The sequence below is a fragment of the Schistocerca americana genome, chromosome 2, assembly GCF_021461395.2.
Source record: "Schistocerca americana isolate TAMUIC-IGC-003095 chromosome 2, iqSchAmer2.1, whole genome shotgun sequence".
Classification (NCBI taxonomy): domain Eukaryota; kingdom Metazoa; phylum Arthropoda; class Insecta; order Orthoptera; family Acrididae; genus Schistocerca; species Schistocerca americana.
In genome coordinates, this window is record NC_060120.1 from 871,843,386 (window position 1) to 871,868,939 (window position 25,554).

General features: G+C 42.2%; 1 protein-coding gene across 1 annotated transcript; it reads right to left on the reverse strand.

Annotated features, from left to right (window-relative positions):
- Positions 1-695: 695 nt before the first annotated feature.
- LOC124594502 (glutathione S-transferase 1-like) lies at positions 696-25,554 on the reverse strand. Its single transcript, XM_047132877.1, has 6 exons — positions 25,504-25,554; positions 13,163-13,351; positions 11,719-11,777; positions 9,703-9,841; positions 5,654-5,815; positions 696-845 (listed from the first exon to the last, which is right to left on the reverse strand). Exons 2-6 carry the CDS (start codon positions 13,304-13,306, stop codon positions 696-698), a joined length of 654 nt encoding a protein of 217 aa, XP_046988833.1. The 5' UTR covers positions 13,307-13,351; positions 25,504-25,554.

Sequence of the window (25,554 nt, forward strand, 5' to 3'; positions counted from 1 at the left end):
GCTTGGGTAGCTCAGATGGTAGAGCACTTGCCCGCGAAAGGCAAAGGTCCCGAGTTCGAGTCTCGGTCCGGCACACAGTTTTAATCTGCCAGGAAGTTTCATATCAGCGCACACTCCGCTGCGGAGTGAAAATCTCATTCTGAAAATAAATAAATTATCCGCGTTTTTCATTTCAGTCAAGTCGCGGGAGTCATCCAAGCGCCGTTGTTCTTGTTCAGAAGTCAAGGTGAGCGGAACAAACTTTTCTCTCCCTCAAAACATTCACGTGGCTGTCTTGAGGACACTTGATTTAGCTATGTTATTCCTTTGCGATTTGTGACACAACAAACTGACGCTCTAGGGCCGCACGTCCGTTACTTAAACACTGGCTGGTCGCTTCTACGCCAGAAATAAAATAAGTTTCGGAACGTTAGCGATGGACGGTGTATACATGTCATTGTAAGAAAATCGTATACTCCTGATGGTGAAAGGTTGCCGAAGATACAGCAACCTATAAAAATATAGATGCATTGTTGGAACGTTAGTAAGTAGTACGTTGTGACTATCTCCACCGTTTAACCCTCTCACATTTTATCTTTGTTTATAAACTACGAGGCAGAACAGTGTTAAATGGAAAAAGGAAAAAAGTCTTTTTCGATTAAAACGTTAACAGAGTATTGTTTATTATGTGGTACATTTCCAACTTTTGTTTGTATTTATGTATTCCTCCGCTGCAGTAACTGCTTCACATTCTCACGGAATTCTCTGAGGTGCTCCACATATTTTGGGTTAGAAGTCTCGACTCGTGAAAGCCACTGCTTGATGTTAGGGTACGTCTTCGGATCAACTCCTGCTTCTGGATTTAGCTGAAATAAGACGATAAATTTTTTTTATCAATACCTGCAGACTACAATACTGTAAGATGACTAAATGTGGCACAATTAAAGAAAAATGTTTCTATCAGTGAGATATAGCAATTCCTTCTATGTTTTGTGATTTAGAGTTGTCGATAGAGTTTAACATTTGGTTATATTTCCTACACTGGAGAAATGTGCAGAGAAACAATATCACAACTGCTTAAAAGGACAAAAGAATGGACAGATAGAGTTACAGATCAGAGTGGCTGACGTCCATCTGTTGCATTTCTTAGAGTACATTCTAAGCTCAAAATTATAAGTTCTTGGAACAAAAGAAATTTTTCTCAAAGCATCATCAAGAAATCAAGGAAAACTACTTGACACTTAGTGTGCTTTATTCAATCACTATGTCTTTCAAACATAAATACAGGTAAGTAGGTTAATTCCATTTTCCTAGATTTCAGAAAGTTAAAAACTGTAGGCCTACCATATCGTTGAGTAATTAAATTACTATACGAAATTTCTCCGCAGATATGTGATTGGACCGATGGATGCAATATGTGACGAAAAGTATCCAGATAATTATTAGTGAACATTAATATGGGATATGTCCATTGTTAGTATTTATAACGTCTTGAATATTTCTAGGGACACTGGGGAATGGCAACCCATTGTTCAAAAAAATGGCTCTGAGCACTATGGGACTCAACTGCTGAGGTCATTAGTCCCCTAGAACTTAGAACTAGTTAAACCTAACTAACCTAAGGACATCACAAACACCCATGCCCGAGGCAGGATTCGAACCTGCGACTGTAGCGGTCTTGCGGTTCCAGACTGCAGCGCCTTTAACCGCACGGCCACTTCGGCCGGCGCAACCCATTGTTCCTCAAGAGGTTTGCCACCAGATTTATCGCTTCAAATCACTCTTTCCAGTCATCCACTGAGCACTGGCGTCTCTCAATACACCGCCCTACGCGTCACTCAGTACTGACTATGGAAATGTATGGCTTGCGAGGAGCTGCCCGACCATTGCACCCCATTATTTTTAACTCCCTACGCACAGAGGCTAGCACAGTAGAGGAATTCGTGGCGAGCCGCATCAAACCAATCAGAAGACTGATGACCGCCCCCCCCCCCCCTCCAAAAAAAAGAAAAGAAAAACAAACGCACAGTCATTGTGTGAGCTAGACTGCTGATATCAGTTTTTGAAGCTCAAGTTCATTTCGTACAATCTTAAACAAACACCGTCCGCAATGCTCGACGGTCCCTGGCCGTAAGCACATGAGGTCATCCTTTAACTGTGCTTTTTCCCTCACATTTCCACTTCACAGACAATTCACGAAAAAGATCTGAAATATCCCTTATGGATTTGTTACTCAGGTGACATCCAGTGACAAGTCCACGTTCGAAATCACTGAGCTCTCCTGACGGATTCATTTTGCTCTTACTGCCTCCTTACTGAAACACAACAATCCCCACCTCCTATATTTGAGAGTCCGCCTCTGGTGACATCTGGTCGTCAATTCCGCAATACTTTTGATCAGGCAGTGTATTTCACTAACAGACTCCAGTATATTACACTAGATGGAGAACGTTCAGCAGAAACGAAAGTAACGTCGAGTGTGCTCCAAGTGAGCGTGACAGGACCTGCACTGTTCTGAATACAGATAGGCTTTATCAGATCGCATCGGTAATCGACAAAATTAGACAACATTGTCTGATGAGTGCAGCGATTTGGTGCTAACTTTGATTAAAACAACAGTCGATATCGCGATAACATTTGTTTATTATTACCAGCTTCGGCTTATGTTGAAGCATTGCTCAGACTTTTTGGGCTTCCTATGCCTGGTGGTGATGGTTCCTCGGTTATTCAGGTGATGCAACGAAAAACCGTGGTGTGGCATGAAGAACCGAGGAATCGCCAGCACCAGCATAGGGCGCCTAAAAATGTGATGATGGCTTCAACATAACCTATAATAATAAACGAATGTTATTGCGATCTCGACTGTTATTTTAATCATAGGTTCAGCAGCTCTCTCACATTGTTCGCTGTGGTGTTCGTTAAGTCCATAGTCTTTGCCTTCTCGAACATTGTTCCTTTACAGCGTCATCGCGAATATGAAACATCTTCAACGAAGAAAAATAAAACGAGAAAAGTTACCCAATTAGCTTTGAAAACGAACGTTACAAAATTAGCTGTGGAATACATTAATATGACTAGAACTTGGCCCTCGTTGAAAGCAATTTTAATGCTAACGGAGAACATGAAGAATACAATTAAACAGGCTATTTCGTCAAGGAACGAAGTAACAGTGGAGTAAGTTTGTAGCTAAATAAAAGAAATAAATACAAAGGAAATATAAATAAATACAAAGGAAATATTCAAAAGTAATTCCGCGGAAGGCTGACGTTTCTGTGTGTGAGAGCAACTGCGAAATTTCCGACATCGAAAATCTTGAAGAAGCCTTAGCAAGTATGCGCAGTTACACAGGAAATACGAAACATTTGGGAAAAGAAATGTCAATATAAAGAGAGCTGTGAGTACATACACACCCCACTCCCCACACACATTCAGCTAGCTATTCTTGCCGCTGCAACGAGTGACTTGGTTTTAACGCTCAGGTGAGACCCACAATAGTTTTATCTTCATGTAATCATATTCAGTCTTCATTTCCTGTTCCATCACAAAGTTTCACGATTTCCCTTGTTGTTGTTGTTACATGACAGTTTCTGAGTAACCTGAGTGCCGCAATTGATGGATCGACAAATAGCGCTGGTACACGAAAACTTTGGCCGTGTTACATTTATAACTACGTGGTTCCGATTCGTCCGAATGTCTCAATTGTGACTAGTTCTGTCGAAATGTGAGTTTTCCCTAACGGATCCATACATACCAGCACAACTACTACGACATGTCACACGTGCGCGTTCCTTACTAGTATATTTGTAAGTCGGAAAGCCGTACACAATACGACGTCGGTCCAGAACCGCCCCATGAGGCCGAGGCGTTAGTGCAAGCGGCCAGCCGAGTGTGTCGGGTCGTCTCGTTATCAAGACCGATTCTCGGAACACAGTAATATGCCAGGCAGCATTTTCGCTAGTCAATCTCGCTTACGAAAACGAGGGGGAATACGGCCTCTACTGTGTGGTGAGCCTTTCGCGTTTGCGGTTTCAGGGTAACGTCAACGATTAGCGTGGCCGAGGCCGCAGGTTCAAATCATGCTTGGGTATGGAATTTAATACGCGTCAGTGCTGAGTACACTCTTTGTGCGGATCAGAATAATAGTATCAACCACCACCAGATTTTCATTCGATGCTTTTTTTGTTTGTGAAAACACGTTGTGACGGAACTTGCGCATACCAGGGGAAGCGCAATCTCGTAATGATGAGCAGATTCAAATGAATGTAGGTATATATATTTCTTGCCGTTTTTGAGCCCTATTAACCAAACTAATTACCAGTCTGAACTAAATTACTATGAGGAAAAGGGTTGCATGTGTCGAAAACAACCTATGTTATTGTCAAATCCACAATTTCGGGGAAAGTAGGCCGAGTGATAACATGCCAGATAACATCTGTCTCCATGTTTAGCAGGAAAGAGTATTAAGTAAATACTTGGAAACAAACAGAACTCTTTCGGATCATCTGTCAGGAACTAAAAAACGAGACTTTTTTCAGCCCATTATGTTCTGAGAAATTATTCATCTTCTTATACACATACAAACATAAGGGAATATAAGACTAGAACCAGATCATACAAATGGCTCGGACATTATTTTCAGTTTGTCTAGGAATGCACCAGGTACTATATTGGTTGCGTGAGAGTGATTAAAAAACATTAGCTGCAATGTACTAACAGTACACTTACGAATCTCGATGGTGAAGTCAGCGTAATAGCAATGCAAATACACATTTTTCAATGTGAGAAACTCATTTGAGTTTGGCAGTGGTTTTAACTGAAAAACATGTAGAAAACAACGGAAACCGATTATAGCAACACTGACACAAAGAAATTCTGTTTTATCTTTCTCCGAACACCCATTATAATGTACGATTTCCCTCTTGTTTGTAGCACATCAGATATAGCCGCATGGTATCTGGAAAGTATACATCCTTTTTTAACTACTTATAAGGACGCAAATGTCCAAGTTTATTACTGTAAAACAAGAAGTGATCGGCTGTACTTGATGAAGTTCTGGGATCCGTCATATGTATTCGGTTCCTTTTGGTTCTCGACAATAGTGTTCTCGATTCCTTGAAGTTTTCGTTTACGGACATATCTAGTCCGGAGGTGAACAATTATCCCTGTTCTACGGCTGGGTGCTAGAAAGAGAGTAAGTCTCCTTGATGGATGGCTGAAAAATGGTCCGGCTTTCAAAGTGCTGCAGAATATAGCCACATTCTCTCAGATCTGGTGGTGCGGAATTATTTTTCAAAGTGATTGTAAAACTGTTATTGTATGTTCCATGGAGTGGCAGTAGTTACACTTTGTTACCTCTATTCTATATTTACTTCCACACCTCAGCAACAACGGTAATGACATCACTCGCAAAGAGACCAGTCACCCTAAAATTATTCCACATACCCCAGCAATAGTGATACGTTGTTTTTTACAGTACGAGGCTCGGCAATCGCCCGAACAAATCCGCACAACTTTATGATCTCGTCTTGAACGCCGTACTTATTTTGCTGCCTTCCAGCTTCTACAACTATCTTTATGGATGATGAATACTAGCCATAATACCTCGATTATTTACTATTTTGGAAAAGCACGAATCAAAACATCGAGTGATCGCGTGCGGCGGTGCATGCATTACCTCTAGCGATAATAGACAGTTAGCAATACTGTAATCGACAATGGTAACATTGTCCCCCGCCAGCCACTGTTTGCCGTCAAGCATTCGGTCCAGGGTCTCCAAACCTTCCTTTGCTTTGTCAATGTTATTAGGTTCTATCTGCTTTCCATGAAACTTTGGCACCTGTAGGCAGAAAAATCACAGCTCTGAAATCTCAGATGCTACTCAAAAGTAACATGTAGAACAAGATATTGAACAAGTGAACATTAATTATAGAATAACTCTAGAAAAAGATTTTGAATATAGGCGCATTTTTTTTAAAATCTTTGCTGTTCGACTAGTAAGACACTACTTCATTAACGTCAGTGTCACAAAAGTTCAACTTAGGTGTTAAATAGAGCCAAAACACTTCACGAAGAGTGTTCCATTCGCGAAAGATCTGGAGCGGAATGCTAATAATAACATTTGTTCTTCTCAAATGACTTTACTGTCACAAAACCTAAATCCATTTTTAATCCTTTAGTAGGCACTTAACTTTCACTCTCTCTCTCTCTCTCTCTCTCTCTCTCTCTCTCTCTGTGTGTGTGTGTGTGTGTGTGTGTGTGTGTGTGTGTGTGTGTGTGTGTGTTTGTTTTGTCCTGCAGCGTGCATTGATATCTGGCAATCAGTACTACAATTTCTCAAGAACAAATGATGAATAGCTTTTTATGCAACTGGATTTTACTAATCTAAGAATAAACTGCACGGCTGTATGCCATTCATAAGCGCTATCGAGAAATTTGGTCAATTAAACTCTCGCGCAGTGAAAAATCACTTAAAAATTGCGCAAATTTCAGTTGCCCGCATATGGAGCTATAGACAGGAACGATTTTTCACAGAGTATCGTACTGTCCATATTCAGTTATCAGCTTCAAATATTTTCTTTAGTAGTTCACAGATACGTTTTTTTTATATAAACAATGAATATGTATTTGGCCATTATTGTGAGTACTTACCACGAAATCTGAGAACTAATACCTCTTAACATGATAAAAAACTTTAAATAAAATCGAGAACGAAGTGGGTCGTTAATCAACAATTGTAACGAAAAGGCACTTCTTTCTATAGTGATAGTGAAAACCCTGATGTTGATGAAAGTTTCTTCTCATTTGCCTACCGTTTTAATTGTAGACACTATAGGATCAGAAAATAACGCTGGTGGTTATATTTTCAGCTACTGGCTTTTCTTTTTAAATAATATTTGAAACAATGTCCTACTAACGACGATATATACTTTCTCCAAAATGAAAGTACTGAAAATAAACATACAATTGACTTTTTGAGATGAGAGAGGGGGAAAGTGTGGGGAGAAATACTCCGTCTTCGGTACACGGTCCCTCGACGTTTGTTATGAACGGAAGAAATTAGCTCCAACATAGGGTTTTATGCCCAAGTAAAAGTAAATGAGTAGAAGCAACTAGAATAATTCTTGTTCTATTGCAATAATTCTACTGTCAGTTATTGACAGTAGAGTAGAACCTCGCTTATCGGTTGCCTATGGGACCGGGTGCATGGCTGAAACCCAAAAAATGTCAAATTATCAGAGGAACACTTTTAATAAACCCACAACATCACAATACAGTACAGTGGGACTTCAGTTTTCTACTGGAAGTATTGTCTGAAATACTGTTCCGTGTTAAAACAGTAGCAAAACGAAAAGAAAACGTTCACACACTAAAAAATCTTACACGAAAGTGTAATTTATACTAGTGCCTTTACTGCAAACTACATATGTATCGCACGGTAAGATATTTTTACTGTGAGTGAAGTTTAACATCTGTACATACCTTATTATAAGTGCCGCATTGACACGCAACCGATTGGCACTTAACTGTTTAAAACATGAGGAATCGCACAGTAAAAAATGTTCTCTTCTTAAGGAAGACGAAAAAAGTCTGTTATGTTCTTTTGTTTAGCAGGCGACAACCTTGATTTTGCCGCGATGTTCCGCTATTTCCTAATCCACGAAATGCCTGTTGGGCTAGACGTAAAACTTTGTTTGATGTGTTAAAGGACATCAAATGCATTTTTAGCATTTGTGTGTGATACAAGGGGCGTTCAAAAAGAAACGAGCCGGAGGCATAATCACTGAAACCAGTGCCTGTATGATAGAGGTATTGAACCTGGCTGTTGAGACACTTGTCCCACTGTGACACAAGGCGGTAAATGGCTGTCTGATAAAATTCCCGGGGCTGCGATGTTAATCAGTTCCGCTCGTACACCTGAACGTCGTCGTCCGAGATGAATCGTTTGCCCCTCAGAGCCTTTTTAACGGGACCAAAAACGGCGTAATCACAGGGAAAGAGTTCCGGACTGCATGGAGGGTGACCGAGAACCTCCCATTTGAATTTCTGCAGGAGTGCCGCTACTATGTTGGCCGTATGAGGCTTTGCATTGTCGTGGAGTAGAATGACCCCACAGCTGAGATTACCTGGTCGTTTTGATTTGATCGCTTGGCGGTGGGTGGTCAAGGTTTGCGAGTAACGCTGGGCATTCACTGTTGTCCCGTGCTGCAGGAAATGAATCAGAAGGGGGCCATCTTGGCCAAAGAAGAACGTCAGCTTTGAGGGGCAAACGATTCACCTCGGACGACGACGTCCAGCAGTACGTGCGGAACTGGTTAACATAGCAGCCCCGAGAATTTTCCACCTTGTGTCACAGTGGGTCAAGCGTCTAAAAAGCCAGGGTCAATACTTATAACATACACGTACTGGTGTCTGTAATTGCGCCTCCGGCTCGTTTCGTTTTGAACGCCCCTTATACTCGAGCCGTAGGTTCATTTCCTTCGTTGTCAGCATCTTTCTCGTTCTCATCGGTTGTTGAGTTACAGCGTCAATGAGTTGGTCGTCATTTAATTCTGCTTCTGTTGTCCAGTCAACGTCAGCTGTACTGACCCACCCACTTATATGACTGGGCTCAACGTCAAATTGTAAAGACAGCGTCACATTTTTAAGTTTTAGATGGTGGCATGATTTATTATTACAGGCTTTAATGTGTAAGAAGAACACTGTCACTAAATTTCAAAACAAACGTGTGCCCATTCACACTTATGGCCGAGTCAGAAACCAGTTATTTCATATTAAAACTGACTGATCTAACGCTCCTAACAACGACCAACTGGCAACTGATCTCTTTCGCAGACGGTGGGTCATCGACGATTCCAGACCTGACTGTAGCAGCGGCCCTAGTATGTCAACAACACCAGAAATGGGATGGTCAGAGCAAGAAAGAAGTCGGACCATCTGAGATCGGATTAGCTTGGTTGTACTGTATTGCTTCTTTTATGGAATAGAGAGTTACTGAAAATTCCACAAGACTTTTGCTGATGTAATTGTCAGAAGCGTTTGAATTCCAAAGTGTAATTTTGAATAATAGGAATAAATTGCAGGAGTTGTTCCCAGAGAATAAGGAACAACCCACGTCCAATCAAGGTAAGCTCGGAAATCCATGGATTGCTGCATTCATTCGTACCCTGCAACACAATGCCTTTTGAGAGTACAGAATATGGATGGGGCGTCGTGGACAGGACAACCATCAGTGAGCAGATAAAGCAGAAAGAAGCTCTACTTAACGGCATAATAGCATCAATGACGTGAGAGGACCTAGCGCGACGGTGTAGTGTTCGGGTCGATGTAAGCAGAATGACCCTTGCGTGGATATTAGCACTTACGGACGTACATTCAATAGATCTCATTTGTTAGTTATCCCATCAGCGATGGTTTCCCCAGTTCATCTGCATAGTTAAAATCATTCTTTGTCTATCGCTTAATTATGTCTATGCTGGCGTTGTATGTATGGTGGAAATTCAAAAAGAGAACTGTGAAAAAAGTTAAGTTGAGAATCAGTAATGAGTTTAGATGATGAATGTACTGGGTCGTAGGATCATTCCGTATTAATGTTGTTAGGTGTGCTATGGAAAGAGACGAAGCATGCAGTAGCACATAAAAGTTAAAAATAGTGTACATCCTGAGGAACATTATACAGAAACCTAAGTAGTTGCTCTAGTAATATTTTAAGCGAATATTACTTACGAAAACTTGCGTAATTTTAGAGTATAGGTCCACATCGAAAAATAGCCTCTGATCAACTAGGACACGTTTGTTGAGGTCTTTCGGGTAGAGAGAGTCATCCTTTCCATACTTCGAGACGAGGTACATGGCAATAGCACGGCTGTAATAAGAAAATCAGAGGTTAATGTTTAACGAAGGGAAGAGTAAAAATTTAATGAAAGGGATGAATAAAATGCATATTTCAGCAATCAGCTGCTTTTATTTTAAACCCAAATATCAACCGGTTTCAGTCTTGAACCATCTTCACGGATAAGGGTTGAGATTGTTTAAGCCACCATATTACATTAGTCATTTCTAAAATAATGCGTAATGCGTGCCATGGATATAAATGTGTGGCACACTACATTTAGAAACAAACATACGAATACTAAATGTACGTTTCAAAAAAACGGTGTCCTCACAGCCACAAGTGTGACAAGTGACTGTTTTTTCTATAATGCCCAAATTTTTAGGTGTCCAGAAAGACAAAAGCAACTTTATGTAAACATTTGCACAGGACATTTTATTGGTACAGGTGGAGCCATGGAAATAGCAAGAGTAAAGACCCGTTTTGGACGCACTCAAACGTATTATGATGTCCGTTACATCAGTTACTTAGGTGATGGAAACAGCAAAGTCTATGGAGATTTGCTAGAAATAAAGAAACTTGAGTGTGTGGGGCATGTGTAGAAGAGAAGGGGGGCTCGTCTTCATGAACTGAAGTCGTCGCTAGGGAAAACTTGCCTTAGTGATGGGAAACCAACTGGTGCCAAAGATGGACTGACAATACCGGCTATAAAGAAATTCCAAGATTATTATGGTTTAGGAATTAGGCCAAAATACTTTTTGTGTAGATCCAATGAAGAAAGCTGTATGGTCAGTGGATTTTCTTACACTGTCCAACACTGATGAATCTCAAGACGGATTGTGCCTGGCAGTTGTGCAAAGCTAGTGCAAATATAATAAGGGTTTAGTAACTGGTGAAAAATATAATAACTGAAAGAGTCTGCCTTTGCAATTACGGAGCCAGTAAAACAAGTATTCAGAGACTTGGCAAACACTGATCTACTTCGAAAGTGTTTGTATAGAAGACCACAAAATACAAACGAGTCTGTGAAAAATGTCTTTTTGATTCGTTTACCCAAAAGTGTGTTTGTGGTCTTACCCACTTTACACTGTGGGGTGTATGATGCCTTTGCTACTTTCAATCAAAGAAACATCAGTAAATGTGAAATGCTGCAATCTCTAGGATTAGGTGTAAGTTGTCGCACTGCTGAGATAATTAGAGATTTGGATAGCGAGAGACTGATAAATGCAGAAAACAAGCTAAAAATGTACGATAGGTATGCAAGATCAACTAAAAAAGGTGCCAAGGCAGAATGTCTTTATGTCTCAACTTTTGACTTCGTTTTCCATAGGTTTATTTTTTCGATACAAAAGGTACATTTTCTCTCTTTCTACTCAATAAAGAAAGCTGAAATTTTCAGGATATACTCAAACACACATTTTGCATCGCATGCAGAAGCTTTTTTAATATTAACAGAGACGTTTTTAACATTATCTCAGGCAAATAGAACTGAAGTTTAAAAGAAAAAATCAGTCTCAGAGAAAAACATTTATATCTTTCTTTATAAGTGATAATATTAAATTCCTACAACTTCAACATTTACACAGTGTATTTATTATTCCTAAAATTTCAAAAATTTTTGTTGCTTATTTTCTGAGATAAGGTACCTTATACACAACCTGGTTTTACATTATCCAGATAGGGCATTTCGTTTCGCCCACATAAAGTACTAGGAGAACCTACATATTTGGAAACATATACACACTATTTTTCCTTAACTTTTTACTGCCTCATTCAGTGCTGACCTAGTCAGAGGTTCCACACGGAGAAGAAATATTTGGCAGTTCTTTTTTCCGTTTTACGAGACTAATCGTATAACAGAAATTTATCAACGTGCTCTCATTTTCTCACATATGTTAATTCAAGCTCACCTTTCAGAAATGAATAAACCATTGTCTTCCAGCGCTGGGATTTTGTGCTGCGGGAATTTCTGAAACAGATGCAAAAGATGAACAATAGGAGGAAAAGTAAATACTATCAAAGGACATTGCTCTGAGAAATACCTATATTGCAATCCAGTAATAATAACTAGTGCACAATGGAAAGTGGGAGCGAAGTTAATTTTTCAGTATGCTACCTTCCGTCCAAAAAGTTACGGGACTGAATTTATTCTGGACGAATAAGCGACATCAGTGAAGAAATTACGGTGGGAGCTTGAACTAACAACTTTCAAAGAACGGATGTGCCCTTCTGCAGTGTCGTCGAGTATCGACAGCGGCGCAAGAAATATCGACCACCGCAAAGACACTGCACAGCGGAGCGGTATCACAAGGCGCCAATGAGATGCCAGGAAGAAGCCGTGCCTCCCGTGGTTACAAGGCCCCACCGCCGCGCCTCTGCCATGAACTAGCATCAGGAGAGACCTGGACAGTTCTGTTCGAGGTCGGATCCTGCCAACTTCCAGGAAATTCATATCGAAGTGGCGTCGTTGTGCAGCTCGCCGTGCGGCAGCCCGTGTCAACTGTCAGGGAGTGAAGAGACAACGGTCTCTTGTGTGCTGCGCCAACGCTATTAGAACTGCGTCAACAAGTGTCTGCGAATTTGTCTTTTCTAGTGTCTGTAGTGCAGCCACAGTGCGGCCATTCTGAACTTGTATCAATTCGCCACTCAGTAATCGTGACTCTTTTAGTGTGTTCTAAACCGCAAGTCCACGTGTACAGCTTCATAGCTACAGCCGACCCTGACGAGCAAAGGTAAGTCTATTTTGTAATTAATAGTATTTCTTATTCAGAATGCTCTAATTAACTGTATTGTTACTAGCTGCCTCAGAGGCCAAGAAGTGGGACACAACACCTTCGACCAATCTGTTGTGAGCAGGCAGTGTTAAGTAGTGAACGTCAGGAAAAAGTGTATCTAGATACTTGTTTTGCAATGGACTAAGAACTAAACGTCCCTAAATAAAATGTTCAAGCTGAACAACAGCCTGAATAAGGACATGGTTGTATAATGTTCTATTCGTTTAATAAAGTATGGGGAAGACTATGTAGAACACTTAAATCATTAAAACCATCATCATAACTTTTTTATATTTTTTAATAATAAAAAAATGTTCAAATGTGTTTGAAATCTTATGGGACTTAACTGCTAAGGCCATTAGTCCCTAATCTTACACTACTTAACCTAAATTATCCTAAGGACAAACACACACACCCATGCCCGAGGAAGGACTCGAACCTCCGCCAGGACCAGCCGCACAGACCGTGACTGCAGCGCCTGAGACCGCTCGGCTAATCCCGCGTGGCAAAAATCCAATCTCTAAACCTTTTGGACAGACGGGGTACATGTAATATCACTGAAATAGGTAAGAAACTTTACCTCGAGCATTTCCGGTGTTCGCATTTCTTTAGTAATTTCTTTTATATTCACTATTTTCAGCTCCACTCCAATAATATTGGCTATAAGGCGGACGAAGCGACTAGGAGTGCTCAGCGCGTTGCTGTAGAGTGTAGGCGGGGCCATTCTGATGTCCTGAAGATCAGAGCGAGAGGTGATGTTGTTCTGCTGCTGAAAAAGAATTTCTTTCATTCGTGTGTATCTATGTCAGCCAGGTATTTTACAAGGGGTGGTGTGTGACACTTTCACATTGTTTGTGATACATACTTTTTTCAGTGACCGAAATAAAAGTGAATGGTTTACCGGTACTTTATTATTTAGATTGGTCTTGTCAATGTTAAAAAGGAGTAATTCGTCACGAAATTTTATTACAAATTTCTCTCCACTGGTTGTGAACTCTTGAACCTACTGTCCTAATGTCCAGTTGCTTTTTTTTCTACTACCAGAAAAATTGAAATTACGAGTATGATTATCATTTATTAGATCGAAGTATTGCAACAGTCAACCGTCGACTTCATTGCAAGGTGCTTGGAAGACTTACAAATCATAAAGTCACACGGATTATACTTTGGGATTCGCTGCTTTGAAATCACCAAAAATCATTGGGAAAGAACAACGTCGTTGTATTGGAAAGTATTGTCCACGCAGTATGTGCCACGTTTAGTTCCTTGAAACTCTTTGCCTTCCTCTGAAATTTAAAGAAAGAAAATTTCCCTAACAGAGTTTAGTAGCAGAGGAAATGCAGGCAAAGTAATGTGGTTAGAAAAGGTTTTGCCAGATTGTATTGTGTCATTTTCTCTATGGACGACAATAGAAGGAAGGAAATTTCAGGAGGTGGAGAGATTTAAATACCTGGGAGAACGGATAAAACTTGGACTGACAGAAAAGGAAGCCAAAGAAGAACGAATAAACAAAATTAATTTATCATACAAACTAACTATTAACATCTACAATAGGAAGAATATTGCGATCAATGCAAAACTGAGAAATTTCCTGGCAGTGATCCACCCTGAAGCCTTTTCCGCAGCAGAAAATCTTAACCTAATAAGAACAGGAGTACTTAAGAGACTAGAACTTGTGGAGCGAAAGATTCTCAGGTGGATATTGGGACCGTGAAGAACAGAAGATGGTCAGTTTAGAAGACGAACTTACGAAGAACAGTGTATACCACACTAGAGAAAATGTCAGACCTAACCAGCAAAAGAAGGAGCGTGTTTCTTTCGACACATCCTTAGAATGGACCAGAGGAACACAGCAAATAATACAGTTTCTGATCATCAAGAGAAACAAAATACGGTGGTGCGAAAGTATTTGGAAGAAATGGGAATACGCTAACCAGAAATGTACAGCAGGGTGATTTTTAAATTAAAAAAAAAGACCAGGTTTTCACGCGTTTCGAGGGCAGAACTAGACCCAGAACAAAATCATCATGGTCAAAGAGCGAAGAAGGTTGCAAAGTATGAGAATAAAAAAATACTGGACAAGGAGAAAGGCCACAAGAAATGAAGCTGACGTGAATTAACGTGGTCCACAGATGGCCAGACAAAACGAAGAAGAGGAAGAAAGAAAGTATGCAAAGATGAAACAGCTTTCCCAGCTGGTTGGCTTGGCAAGGAGCACCCACTACCCTGACCACAGCTCTGACTTTGGCTAAAGTATCGAACTGATCTCCTGCTACAGGCGTAATGCGACCTTGTCATCACAGTTGCAGTAGAGCAAATCAAGTGTGATGACGGATTAAAGATGGAAAGGGGTAGTAGAACTGGTTGACTGACAGTGTTTTGCAGTTTTCAGATATCCAGCTGTCCAGCGTCTAACATAACCAGTCTGTTACGGCGTACAGTGGAGTAAGACAAACATAGACCTTCAGCCGCTAGGTAGTAGCACCTCCTTGGAGCACTCAACAAAACGTCAAATGCCTTGCGAATAATAGTGAAATGAGTCTGACTTACACCACAGCGTTCTCAAGCTTCATTAACAAATCAGACAAACTACACACTAGCACAATGGATACAGCAGTGATGAAATGCGTGATATTCTTTATGATAGTGATGACGGTGGTGCAGATAAGGACTAAAATTCTCATTGGGAAAAGAAAATGAAGATATATGCACCTTAACTACTGTTTTACAGAAAGCCCTCCCATTTCCAAAACTAATAGTGTCTGAGGTATACTTCTGTGGAAACATTTACTGTCACAAGCTCTGGGTGAATGATACAGGGAAAAATTTAGGGTACATGTACGTATGGGATGAGCCCACAGGAAGCAGGAAATCACAAGAAATCTCTGCTTGCTAACCAAGTACAGAAAAAACAATCCTGTAAATGCATAATTAATATATACAATATTAATGTAGCTTTAAATGCAATGAAATTGACACAAGAAACGAGTGTAGACATCACTGATTTAAAGTTCGCGGTTTCAGGGGCTCTATCTGCCTAATGATGCTGGATTTGGTCACATAGAACAAGCAGCACGAAATCGAACTGTCTTCGCTCCAAATGATTGGTAGAGAATAATACTAACTACAAGGAAAACAAACAAATTCCTGTTAGAAAGAACGGAAGGTAATGAGTTTCAGAGTATTAATAATTTGACAAAGGCAGCAACAAAACGAAAAAAAATGTAAATGAAGACAATGTGAACCGGTTGAAAATACAGCGGCTACATTTTGATAAGGAATAGGAGTATTCTGTCCTGTACAAATACACACTGAATGAAGACATGCCGTTTGAAGAGCTTTTGGCGAAACCTATCAAACAGGGTTGATCTCGTAGCCTTGCTCTGACTGACCAAGAAAAACTATACAAAGGTCGACAAGCTATACCCGTTCTTAAGAAGAGCGACTTTTCGAATTTGATAAGATACACTACGTGATCAAAAGTATCCGGACACCTGGCTGAAAATGACTTACAAGTTCGTGGCGCCCTCCATCGGTAATGCTGGAATTCAATATGGTGTTGGCCGACGATTAGCCTTGATGACAGCTTCCACTCTCGCATGCATATGTTCAGTCAGGTGCTGGAGGTTTCTTGGGGAACGGCAGCCAATTCTTCACGAGGTGCTGCACTGAGGAGAGGTATCGATGCTGGTCTGTGAGGCCTGGCACAAAGTCGGCGATCCAAAACATCCAAAAGGTGTTCTATATGATTCAGGTCAAGACTCTGTGCAGGCTAGTCCATTGCAGGGATGTTATTGTCGTGTAACCACTCCGCCACAGGCCGTGCATTATGAACAGGTGCTCGATCGTGTTGAAAGATGCAGTCGCATCCCCGAAATGCTCTTCAACAGTGGGAAGCAAGAAGGTTCTTAAAACATCAATGTAGGCCTGCGCTGTTATAATGCCAAGCAAAAAATCAAGGGGTGCAAGTCCCCTCCATGAAAAAAACGACCACATCGTAACACCACCACTTCCGAATTTCACTGTTGGCACTACACACTCTGGCAGATGACATTCACCGGGCATTCGTCATACGCAAACCCTGCTGCCATCGGATCGCCACATTATATACCGTGATTCGTCATTCCATACAACGTTTTTCCACTGTTCAATCGTCCAATGTTTACGCTCCTTACACCAAGAGAGGCGTCGTTTGGGATTTACCGGCATGATGTGTGGCTTATGAGCAGCCGCTCGACCATGAAATCCATTTTCTCACCTCCCGCCTAACTGCCATGGTATTTGCAGTGGCCGGCCGCGGTGGCCGAGTTGTTCTAGGTGCTTCAGTCCCAAACCGCGCGACTGCTGCGGTCGCAGGTTCGAATCCTGCCACGGGCATGGGTGTGTGTGATGTCCTTAGGTTAGTTAGGTTTAAGTAGTTCTAAGTTCTAGGGGACTGATGACCTCAGATGTTCAGTCCCATAGTGCTCAGAGCCATTTTATTTGCAGTGGATCCTGATGCAGTTCGGAATTTCTGAGTGATGGTCTGGATAGGTGTCTGCCTATTACACATTACGAACATCTTCAACTGTGGGCGGTCACAGCCGAGGAGGTTGGCCTGTACCCTTTTGTGCTGTGCGTGTCCCTTCACGTTCCCATTTCACCATCACATCGGAAGCAATGGACATAAAGATGTTTAGAAATATGAAAATCTCGCGTACTGGCTTATGACGCAAGCGACACCCAATCACCCGACCACGTTCGAAGTCCGTGAGTTCCGCAGAGCGCCCCATTCTGCTCTCTCATGATGTCTAATGACTACTGAGGTAGCTAATATGGAGTACATGGCAGTAGGTGGCAGCACAATGCACCTGATATGAAAAACGTATGTTTTGGGGGTGTCCGGATACTTTTGATCACAAAGTGTACATCCCCCCCCTCACCCCCCCCCAGTGAACCATGCTTTTTTTTAGAAACATAAGAAGCAATCAGAATCCACAAGACGTCGGCTTATCTCCTGACGCGATCTCTGAAGAGAGCGAGGAACAAATATGAGCTTAAAATGTGTGTCAGTTTTCGACTATGTTGTTATAAATGTGTTATTAAACGTAAATATCTTTTGGAAAATTTTTTTAATATCCGACCTCAGTTCGAAGTATGTCTTTTTTTGCATACCCAGTGGTGTAACTCTGTATTTCCCTGAAAGGAAAATACGTACAAATTACAAAGATCACAATTAAATGTTCTTTTTTAGTTTAAAAGGTTAATATAGTATGTAAACCATCAAAAACTTTCAATAAAGTTCCTCTCCTTGCTTCACTTGTGTATCTACAGTGTCAAACACAAAATCTTCATTATTGAATAAGTAGCTATTTTGACTTACACATCTATATTTCTCAGCCGTCCAACACTACTTGAATCAGAGTTGACTAAAGACTCAATTAAGTATAAAGTAAAAGATCCACAAATACATTGCTAATTGACCTCACACGACTGAGCAAGCTAAAAAGGCCCTGAAATAGATGGAGAACGTGCCTGGATACAACACAGTTATACTGTAATGGTGACAGTGCTCGAGCAATAAAAAAAAAAAAAAACAAAAAAAAAGACAAAAAAAAAACACGCCCATACAATATGAAGAAATAAAACGTGTAACTGAGTTCGCCGGCCATTGTGGCCGAGCGCTTCTAGGCGCTTCATTCTGGAGCCGCGCGACCGCTACGGTCACAGGTTCGAATCCTGCCTCGGGCATGGATGTGTGTGTTGTCCTTAAGTTAGTTAGGTTTAAGTAGTTCTAAGTTCTAGGGGACTTATGACCTTAGATGTTAAGCCCCATAGTGCTCAGAGCCATTTGAACCACAACTGAGGTCGAGCAAGAAAGATATTGTCTTTTGACGGCACATAACATCAGAATGTGACAGACTACCTTAGCGGTGACATGGGGCCGTCGGTTGTCCGGAAGTAATCGTAATTGACAGTTGCCATTGTATTTCCAAATGGTCTGATTGTCGCAACCAGCTAGAGACCATTAACTGTTTCTCCGTGTAACTAGCAATCTGTTATCGACCTGCTAATATCCGTAACACTCAGCTAAACTGTCACAACACATCGCGTAAAAGGTAGGACCAGGAAGTGTGAAGGCTGATGACTGATGACTGTACCAGCCACAGGAAAACGTGAAGACGGCAGGAGAACTCGGGTCCCACTGAGGCAGCGCTCTTGCTGTAGGTCTCATTGAAAACCTTGGGTTTCGAAAACCTAACGGTGTTCATTCACACAATTTTGGGCAGGCTCCTTGGTTACGCAAGGTTGTTTCTCGCTTCTGCACACGGCCAGAACTGCTTTTCTGGTTACTAACTTCTGAATTAACCGCCATTATCACCGTCACACGTTATGGACAATGTATCTATACCAGCGAATCATTACAGTCGACTTTGTACCTCTTGTTCGACCTCGTGCCAAACGTGAAATGGCGAATCAAATTTTACTCAAACTTACGAGGGCTATTTGTAAAGTAAGATCCGATCGGGTACGAAATGGAAACCACATTGAAAATCTGATGAAGCTCTGCACAAGTGTGTTGGGCAGTGTCTTTAGTATGCTCGTCGGTCGCGTCACGTCGCTCTTTTCATCTCTGAGAGCAGAGTGAGCAGAGCACGGAAAGATGTCTAGAAAGTAGTGTCTACCGCCAAGTATGAGGGCTAGCGAGAGATTTCACCTGATGTCATCCAGCTCACATAAAATGTCATGCGTTTCTTTATTCATGGCAATTCTCGGGTGCAGTCTCCTGGGGCAGTGAAGAGTCTCCTGCAGCGTTTTTGTTGGAAAGTATTTGATCGCCGACAGTACAACCCGTAATTAGCTCCCCCCTGAGTTTCAGATCTACTCATATGAACTGTTGGCTATGGAGACAACATTTTGGCACAGACAACGAGCAGCAGACCAGCGTAGAGATTTGACGGAAAGCACAGTCGGCTGCCTTTTGTGACGTGGGTGCTGGAAAGTTGGTACAACGCTGCTACATATGTCTGCGCTATGCAGGGAAGTATCTGGAACGTGTTGCAAACTGTCACAAATGAAATATTTTTTATTTTCACAGTGGTTTCCATTTCGCCACCGATTGGACCTTACTTTCTCAATAGCCCTGGCTATTACTTAATAGTCGGTCGCTGTGGCCGAGCGGTTCTAGGCGCTTCAGTCTGGAACCGCACGACCGCTACGGTCGCAGGTTCGAATCCTGCCTCGGGCATGGATGCGTGTGATGTCCTTAGGTTAATTAGGTTTAAGTAGTTCTAAGTTCTAGCGGACTGATGACTCAGATGTTAAGTCCCATAGTGCTCAGAGCCAATTACTTAATATAGGAATACCATTAGTAGCCTCAAAGTTTTGTTACTCTCTGATTAGCGGCGATAATAATTTGCCACAGCTGAAAAGTTCGGCATCACAAAATTAATGAAAGACTCTAACGATTTACTGTAAGGATCGTACCTGAGTCACCAACGAAGTCATTCAAATGAAAGAAGAGTCCGTCAGGATGAACTCATTTCCCCCAAGCTGAGAGTTTCAAGAGACAGTTTGGGACAGGTAATAGGGCAATAACATTAATGACCGACAACGTTGTAGTTTGCGAGCTTCTAATGATGTCAGTTTGGCACATGGTTAGACAGATTATAAAACGAGTGAAGGAATGTTGGGGTTTGTACTGTAACAACGAGGCCGCTAGAGACGGTACAGAAGTTCAAATTGCATAAGGATGGGGATGGGATTCGGAACTACCTCGTCCTTCGTTTTTTACGATGATGATGATGATGATGATGATGTTTGGTTTGTGGGGTGCTCAACTGCGCGGTTATCAGCGCCCGTACAAATTCCGAACCTTTGCTCAGCCTAATCTCGCCACTTTCATGATGACAACACAAACACCCAGGCATCTCGAGGCAGCTGAAAATCCCTGACCCCGCCGGGAATCGAACCCGGATCCCGGTGCTCGGGAAGTGAGAACGTGGCCGCGAGACCACGAGTTGCGGATATTTATTTTTTATGTAACTTTAAATAATCTTAATAACGAATAACACTTGGCACAGCGTACGAGCTGAGAAAAGTTTTATTATTCAGGAGAAAGAGCTTGACAATTTGAGCAAGTCAGTAAAGCGTTGGTCCACCTCCGGCTCCTATACTAACAGTTATTCCGCCTGGTATTGACTGATAGAGTTGTTTAGTGTCCTCCTGAGCGGTATAGTACCACATGATGTCCAACGGGCGCGTTAAATCGTCAAAATCACGAACTGGTTGGAGGATCCTACCCACAATGTTCCAAACGTTCTCAGTTAGGGAGAGATCCAGCAAACTTGCTAGCAAAAGTATGATGTGGCAAGGATGAAGACAAGAAGTAGAAACTCTCGCTGTGTGTGGGTGAGCATTATCTTGCTGAAAAGCAAGTCCAGGATGGCTGCCATGAAGGGCAACAAAACAGGCGTAGAATATCGTCGACGTACTGCTGTGCTGCCAAAGTGCTGCGGATGTCAACCAAAAGGGATTGAAGTATTTTTTTGTTAATATAAGGGAGTGATTTTGAAAGGTACTCGGCAGATCGCACAAGTAGAGAACTTTTGTAAAACCTAGCTGCAAATGCGCTGAACTAAGGCCAACTTACACTGGTACAGTACTGATACAGAGATATTTTGTTGAAAAACATAACTCAAGAAGTTTAAAACTGAGATGTGCCACCATATCTCAACCTCACCTTTCTTTACTGGCGTTCTTTGTGGTAGTTTTCACATAAATAATGACATGTCTTATTTCACCACGTGCTTCTTTGCATGTACTGAAGATTGCTGTCCTAAGGTATATCGTCCCAATGCGGAACACAGTTTACGAAAACTTGAGGCGATGTCGCCAACAGCCTAGCCGCAGTGGTAACACTGGTTCCCCTCAGATCACGGAAGTTAGGTACTGTCGGGCTTGACTAGCACTTGGATGGGTCTCCGTTCGGGTCCGCCAAGTTGGCAATTGGGCTGCGGTCAGCCCTTCTGAGCCGAATTGAGGAGCTACTTGATTGAAAAGTAGCGGCACCTGTCACGAAAACTGACAACGGCCGGGAGAGCGGTGTGCTTTCCACATGCCCCTTCGTATCCGCATCCGGTGACGCCTAATGCCTGAGGAAGACTTGGCGGTCGGTGGGTACCGTTGGATCTTGAAGGCCTGTTCGGACGGTGTTTGTTTGTTTGAGATGATGTGGAGATGATCCGAATTACTGTTCTACTGCTTTTATTGTAGCTTAGCCTTACAATGATAAGCGGTTTCGCTCATATTCTTAACATCTTCAGACTTATTTTAACTGCAGAGCGACCTGTCGGCTTCATGGGCTGCTAGCTGCCCCTTTATATTTTTAGCGTGCAAAGACAAATGCGACAGAACACTGTATTTAAAATATTAGAATAAGCATTGTTGCTGTCGTATCTCGAAAGATACAGTTATTAGTGCGCTGAGCACAGACTTCTGCTTCTGTCAAGTGTAAACGCGTTTTTGGGCTGCAGTAGAGACGACAAAGGAGATAACACTACAGAATCTTGCAGAAGAGGGGAAGATCTATGTGTCAAGCCATATCTGAAAGTTAGCAACTGTAAATACCTTATAAGAATGTTGGGGAATGTGCTTTTGCCGGGTTTTAAACATGTCACATTTATGGATTGACCGTGAGTAGACACAAACGTAATCGCTTTTATTTTCTATTACCTGCCGTTGTCAAAATTCTAATAACTTGTCTTCTACATATGTATACGGATAAGCAATTGATGATCAAATATAGTTAGCGAAACCAGTGGTGTCTTTGAATAAAGACTTTTAACAGTCGTGATGGTCCTTCTTATTCAGTGTGGAATATTTCGACTGCGGATGTCCTACATACAAAGTGTTACTTTGAGTGAGTTCCCTCGTAGTTATGGAGAACTAATTTTGTCGACAGTGTAACCATGAATCCCTCTTTAAAATATTGAGAGGTTTATCTGAATATAAACACCATCCAACGGTGCCAGCCTAAATTCCTTTAGCCCACGGTTCTATCAAACTAACACATTGTATACAACTGCAATACATTGCAGCAACCTCACTTCGTAGTACATGCGTCACTTACAGCTCACGCAATGTATGGTAGTAATGGATCTGAAAATCAGAACGATACAAGCTTCGCTGTGTAGCTACTATTCCAATGATAGGCGTCCGGTAGATCCTAATCGGCTGTAAAAGAAATGTGATGTTTATATTAATGTACTAAGAGTAAGCATATCTGGACTCTGGTGACAAGCGGTAGGTCTCTGACAGCGATACGTGGCTGTATTATCTCGTGAGAACGTCTGATAAGAGAACGATAAGGAGTCGTGCTACTTCCTTGTTCCCTGAGCGTTACATTCACAACATTTACAGGGGGTCCGCAAGTCTGGTTTCCGTAAATTGATTTCTCAATACCGCTCTGGTTGGTCGAATAAACAAACCAATAGTGGTTCTGGAAATGCGGCTCGGGCTGCCAAATTTCTTCTTCCAGCGTTCATATTCCCTCCTAACTGAACACTCAATCGTTTTTGAACTGTGCTACGGTTCGCCTTTAAAAATGTTGGTTACTCTGACTGAAGTGAGCCGACCGGTGTGGCCGTGCGGTTGTAGGCGCTTCAGTCTGGAACCGCCTGACCACTACGGTCGCAGGTTCGAATCCTGCCTCGGGCATGGATGTGTGTGATGTCCTTAGGTTAGTTAGGTTTAAGTAGTTCTAAGTTCTAGTGGACTGATGACCACAGATGTTAAGTCCCATAGTGCTCAGAGCCGTTTGAACCATTTGACTGAAGTGATTTTTGTGCATTAAAGGATAAAAAGCTTTGTTCCATTGACCAATAACTGTTATTGTGTTGCATGTAAAAGAAGCACAGGAAGAGTATCAGTAAGGAATGACTTACGAGAGGCTGTGTGTGTGTGTGTGTGTGTGTGTGTGTGTGTGTGTGTGTGGTGTGTGTATGTGTGTGTGTTACAGATGTGCATGGGCACATGCTACGACGGAGATCCGGCGAGGTTAAGCGTCTTTTATTTGTTTAGTTTTCACTTTATGGCACAACTTTCCTTGATTTTTCTTTCTAGTGCTAAGTGTCTTAGGCGTTAATGTGATTATTGTTACATTACGGCCAGTAATACATGTACCTAACACATGCCAGCGATCCAAAGGAACACGGAATGTCCTCCGACTTTGCCTATGGTGAAATGGGATAGTATTTAATGGGGAACCTGGGTCTTCCAGGCGTAACCGTTAGATTTTGAAGCCGGAGCTGCATTTCTCATTCAAGTGGCCTCTTCATGAAAGTGAGTATACCCTACTTCAATTGTTCGACAAACGATATATCATTGACTACTGCTTCGCGCGCCCGCACGGCTTTCCGGGCGGGAAGGAGCGCCTGGTCCCCGGCACGAATCCGCCCGGCAGATTTGTGTCGAGGTCCGGTGAACCGGCCAGTGTGTGGATGGTTTTTAGGCGGTTTTCCATCTGCCTCTGCGAATTCGGGCTGGTTCCCCTTCTTCCGCCTCAGTTACACTATGTCGTCGATTGCTGCGCAAACAAGTTCTCCACGTACACGTACACCACCATTACTCTACCACGCAAACATAGGGGATACACTCGTCTAGGCCGACCAGAGTGGCCGAGCGGTTAAAGGCGCTACAGTCTGGAACCGCACGACCGCTACGGTCGCAGGTTCGAATCCTGCCTCGGGCATGGATGTGTGTGATGTCCTTAGGTTAGTTAGGTTTAAGTAGTTCTAAGTTCTAGGGGACTTATGACCACAGCAGATGAGTCCCATAGTGCTCAGAGCCATTTGAACCATTTTTACACTCGTCTGGTGTGAGACGCCTCCCTTTGGGGGTCCACCGGGAGCCGAACCGCATAATAACCATGGGTTCGGTATGGGGCGGCGAAGGGGTGAAGTGGACTGCGATAGTCGTCGTGTGGTTGTGGACCACGGCGGCTGCGGCGGGGACGGAGCCTCTCCGTCGTTTCTTGCTCCCCGGTTAGCATACAAAACAATACAATACTGCTTCACGCGTTGAAACCACGTCCCCCTGGCAGCAACAAATGCTTAGCTATAGGGGAAGCCATTTGTAGCGAGAACGGAGCTACTCGCATTGCATGCAATTTACTGTCCAATATGTCATAATGTGGGAAACGACGCTAAAAAGTACAGTTAGGGTACGAAGTGAACGGCTGAAACTACGGAAACCAGCGTAAGAGGATAACTTTCACTTAACCGCATGGAATATTTCGATTCTTGCATGGTTTTCCCCAACGTTTCTTAATCCAGTCAGAAATGACAAGAAGGAAGATTAAAACATAGCGCCCCGCCGACGAGCAGGTAATTTGAGACGGAACGTAGATGGGGTTGCACATAGATGGGAAACGTGAGTGGGCCATGTCCTTGTCAAAGGCACAATCCAGTTACTAAACTTAACCGATTTAGGAAGACGACCTGAAACCTAAATCTGAATCGCCAAACGGCGAAAAGAATCGAAATTCTCCCAAACGCAAGTATCTGAACCAACTTATTTGGTGGGATAGTCTTCAACTTTCGGAACGAAAGAAATAGAGGAACTGCAGTTCTCAAAGGATATTAGAAAATACTGAACGTAATAAGCAGAAAATAATAGCACTGGAACAGTCATTTATTCAAATTAGTAGTAGAAATTGCAAATACCATGTAACCAATATGAAGAAAATACTGGACAAAGTATGAAGAAAACAGTAGTGCTATGTAAGACAATTATTTCCCAAAAATCTAAGAAACGTGCCAAAATAATAGGAATAAAGGCAATGTAAGACATTTCACACGTCATATGACAGTTGGAGCATTTAGCACAGTAGTCGAACATAGTTACTGAACAAATATAATATTTTGTGCGTATGGTACATACCCAGTTACACCAGGAGGAAGACTATGCTGTATTATGCTTCTCGCGCGTCCC

What these genes read in the sequence shown, in the direction of transcription:
- LOC124594502 (XM_047132877.1), bottom strand. Translation starts at nt 13,306, where the DNA reads ATGGCCCCGCCTACACTCTACAGCAACGCGCTGAGCACTCCTAGTCGC. An exon ending in GAACACCGGAAATGCTCGAG is followed by an intron (nt 11,778 to 13,162) that starts GTAAAGTTTCTT and finishes CATCTGTTTCAG; the next exon opens with AAATTCCCGCAGCACAAAAT. An exon ending in CTAAAATTACGCAAGTTTTC is followed by an intron (nt 5,816 to 9,702) that starts GTAAGTAATATT and finishes TTCTGCCTACAG; the next exon opens with GTGCCAAAGTTTCATGGAAA.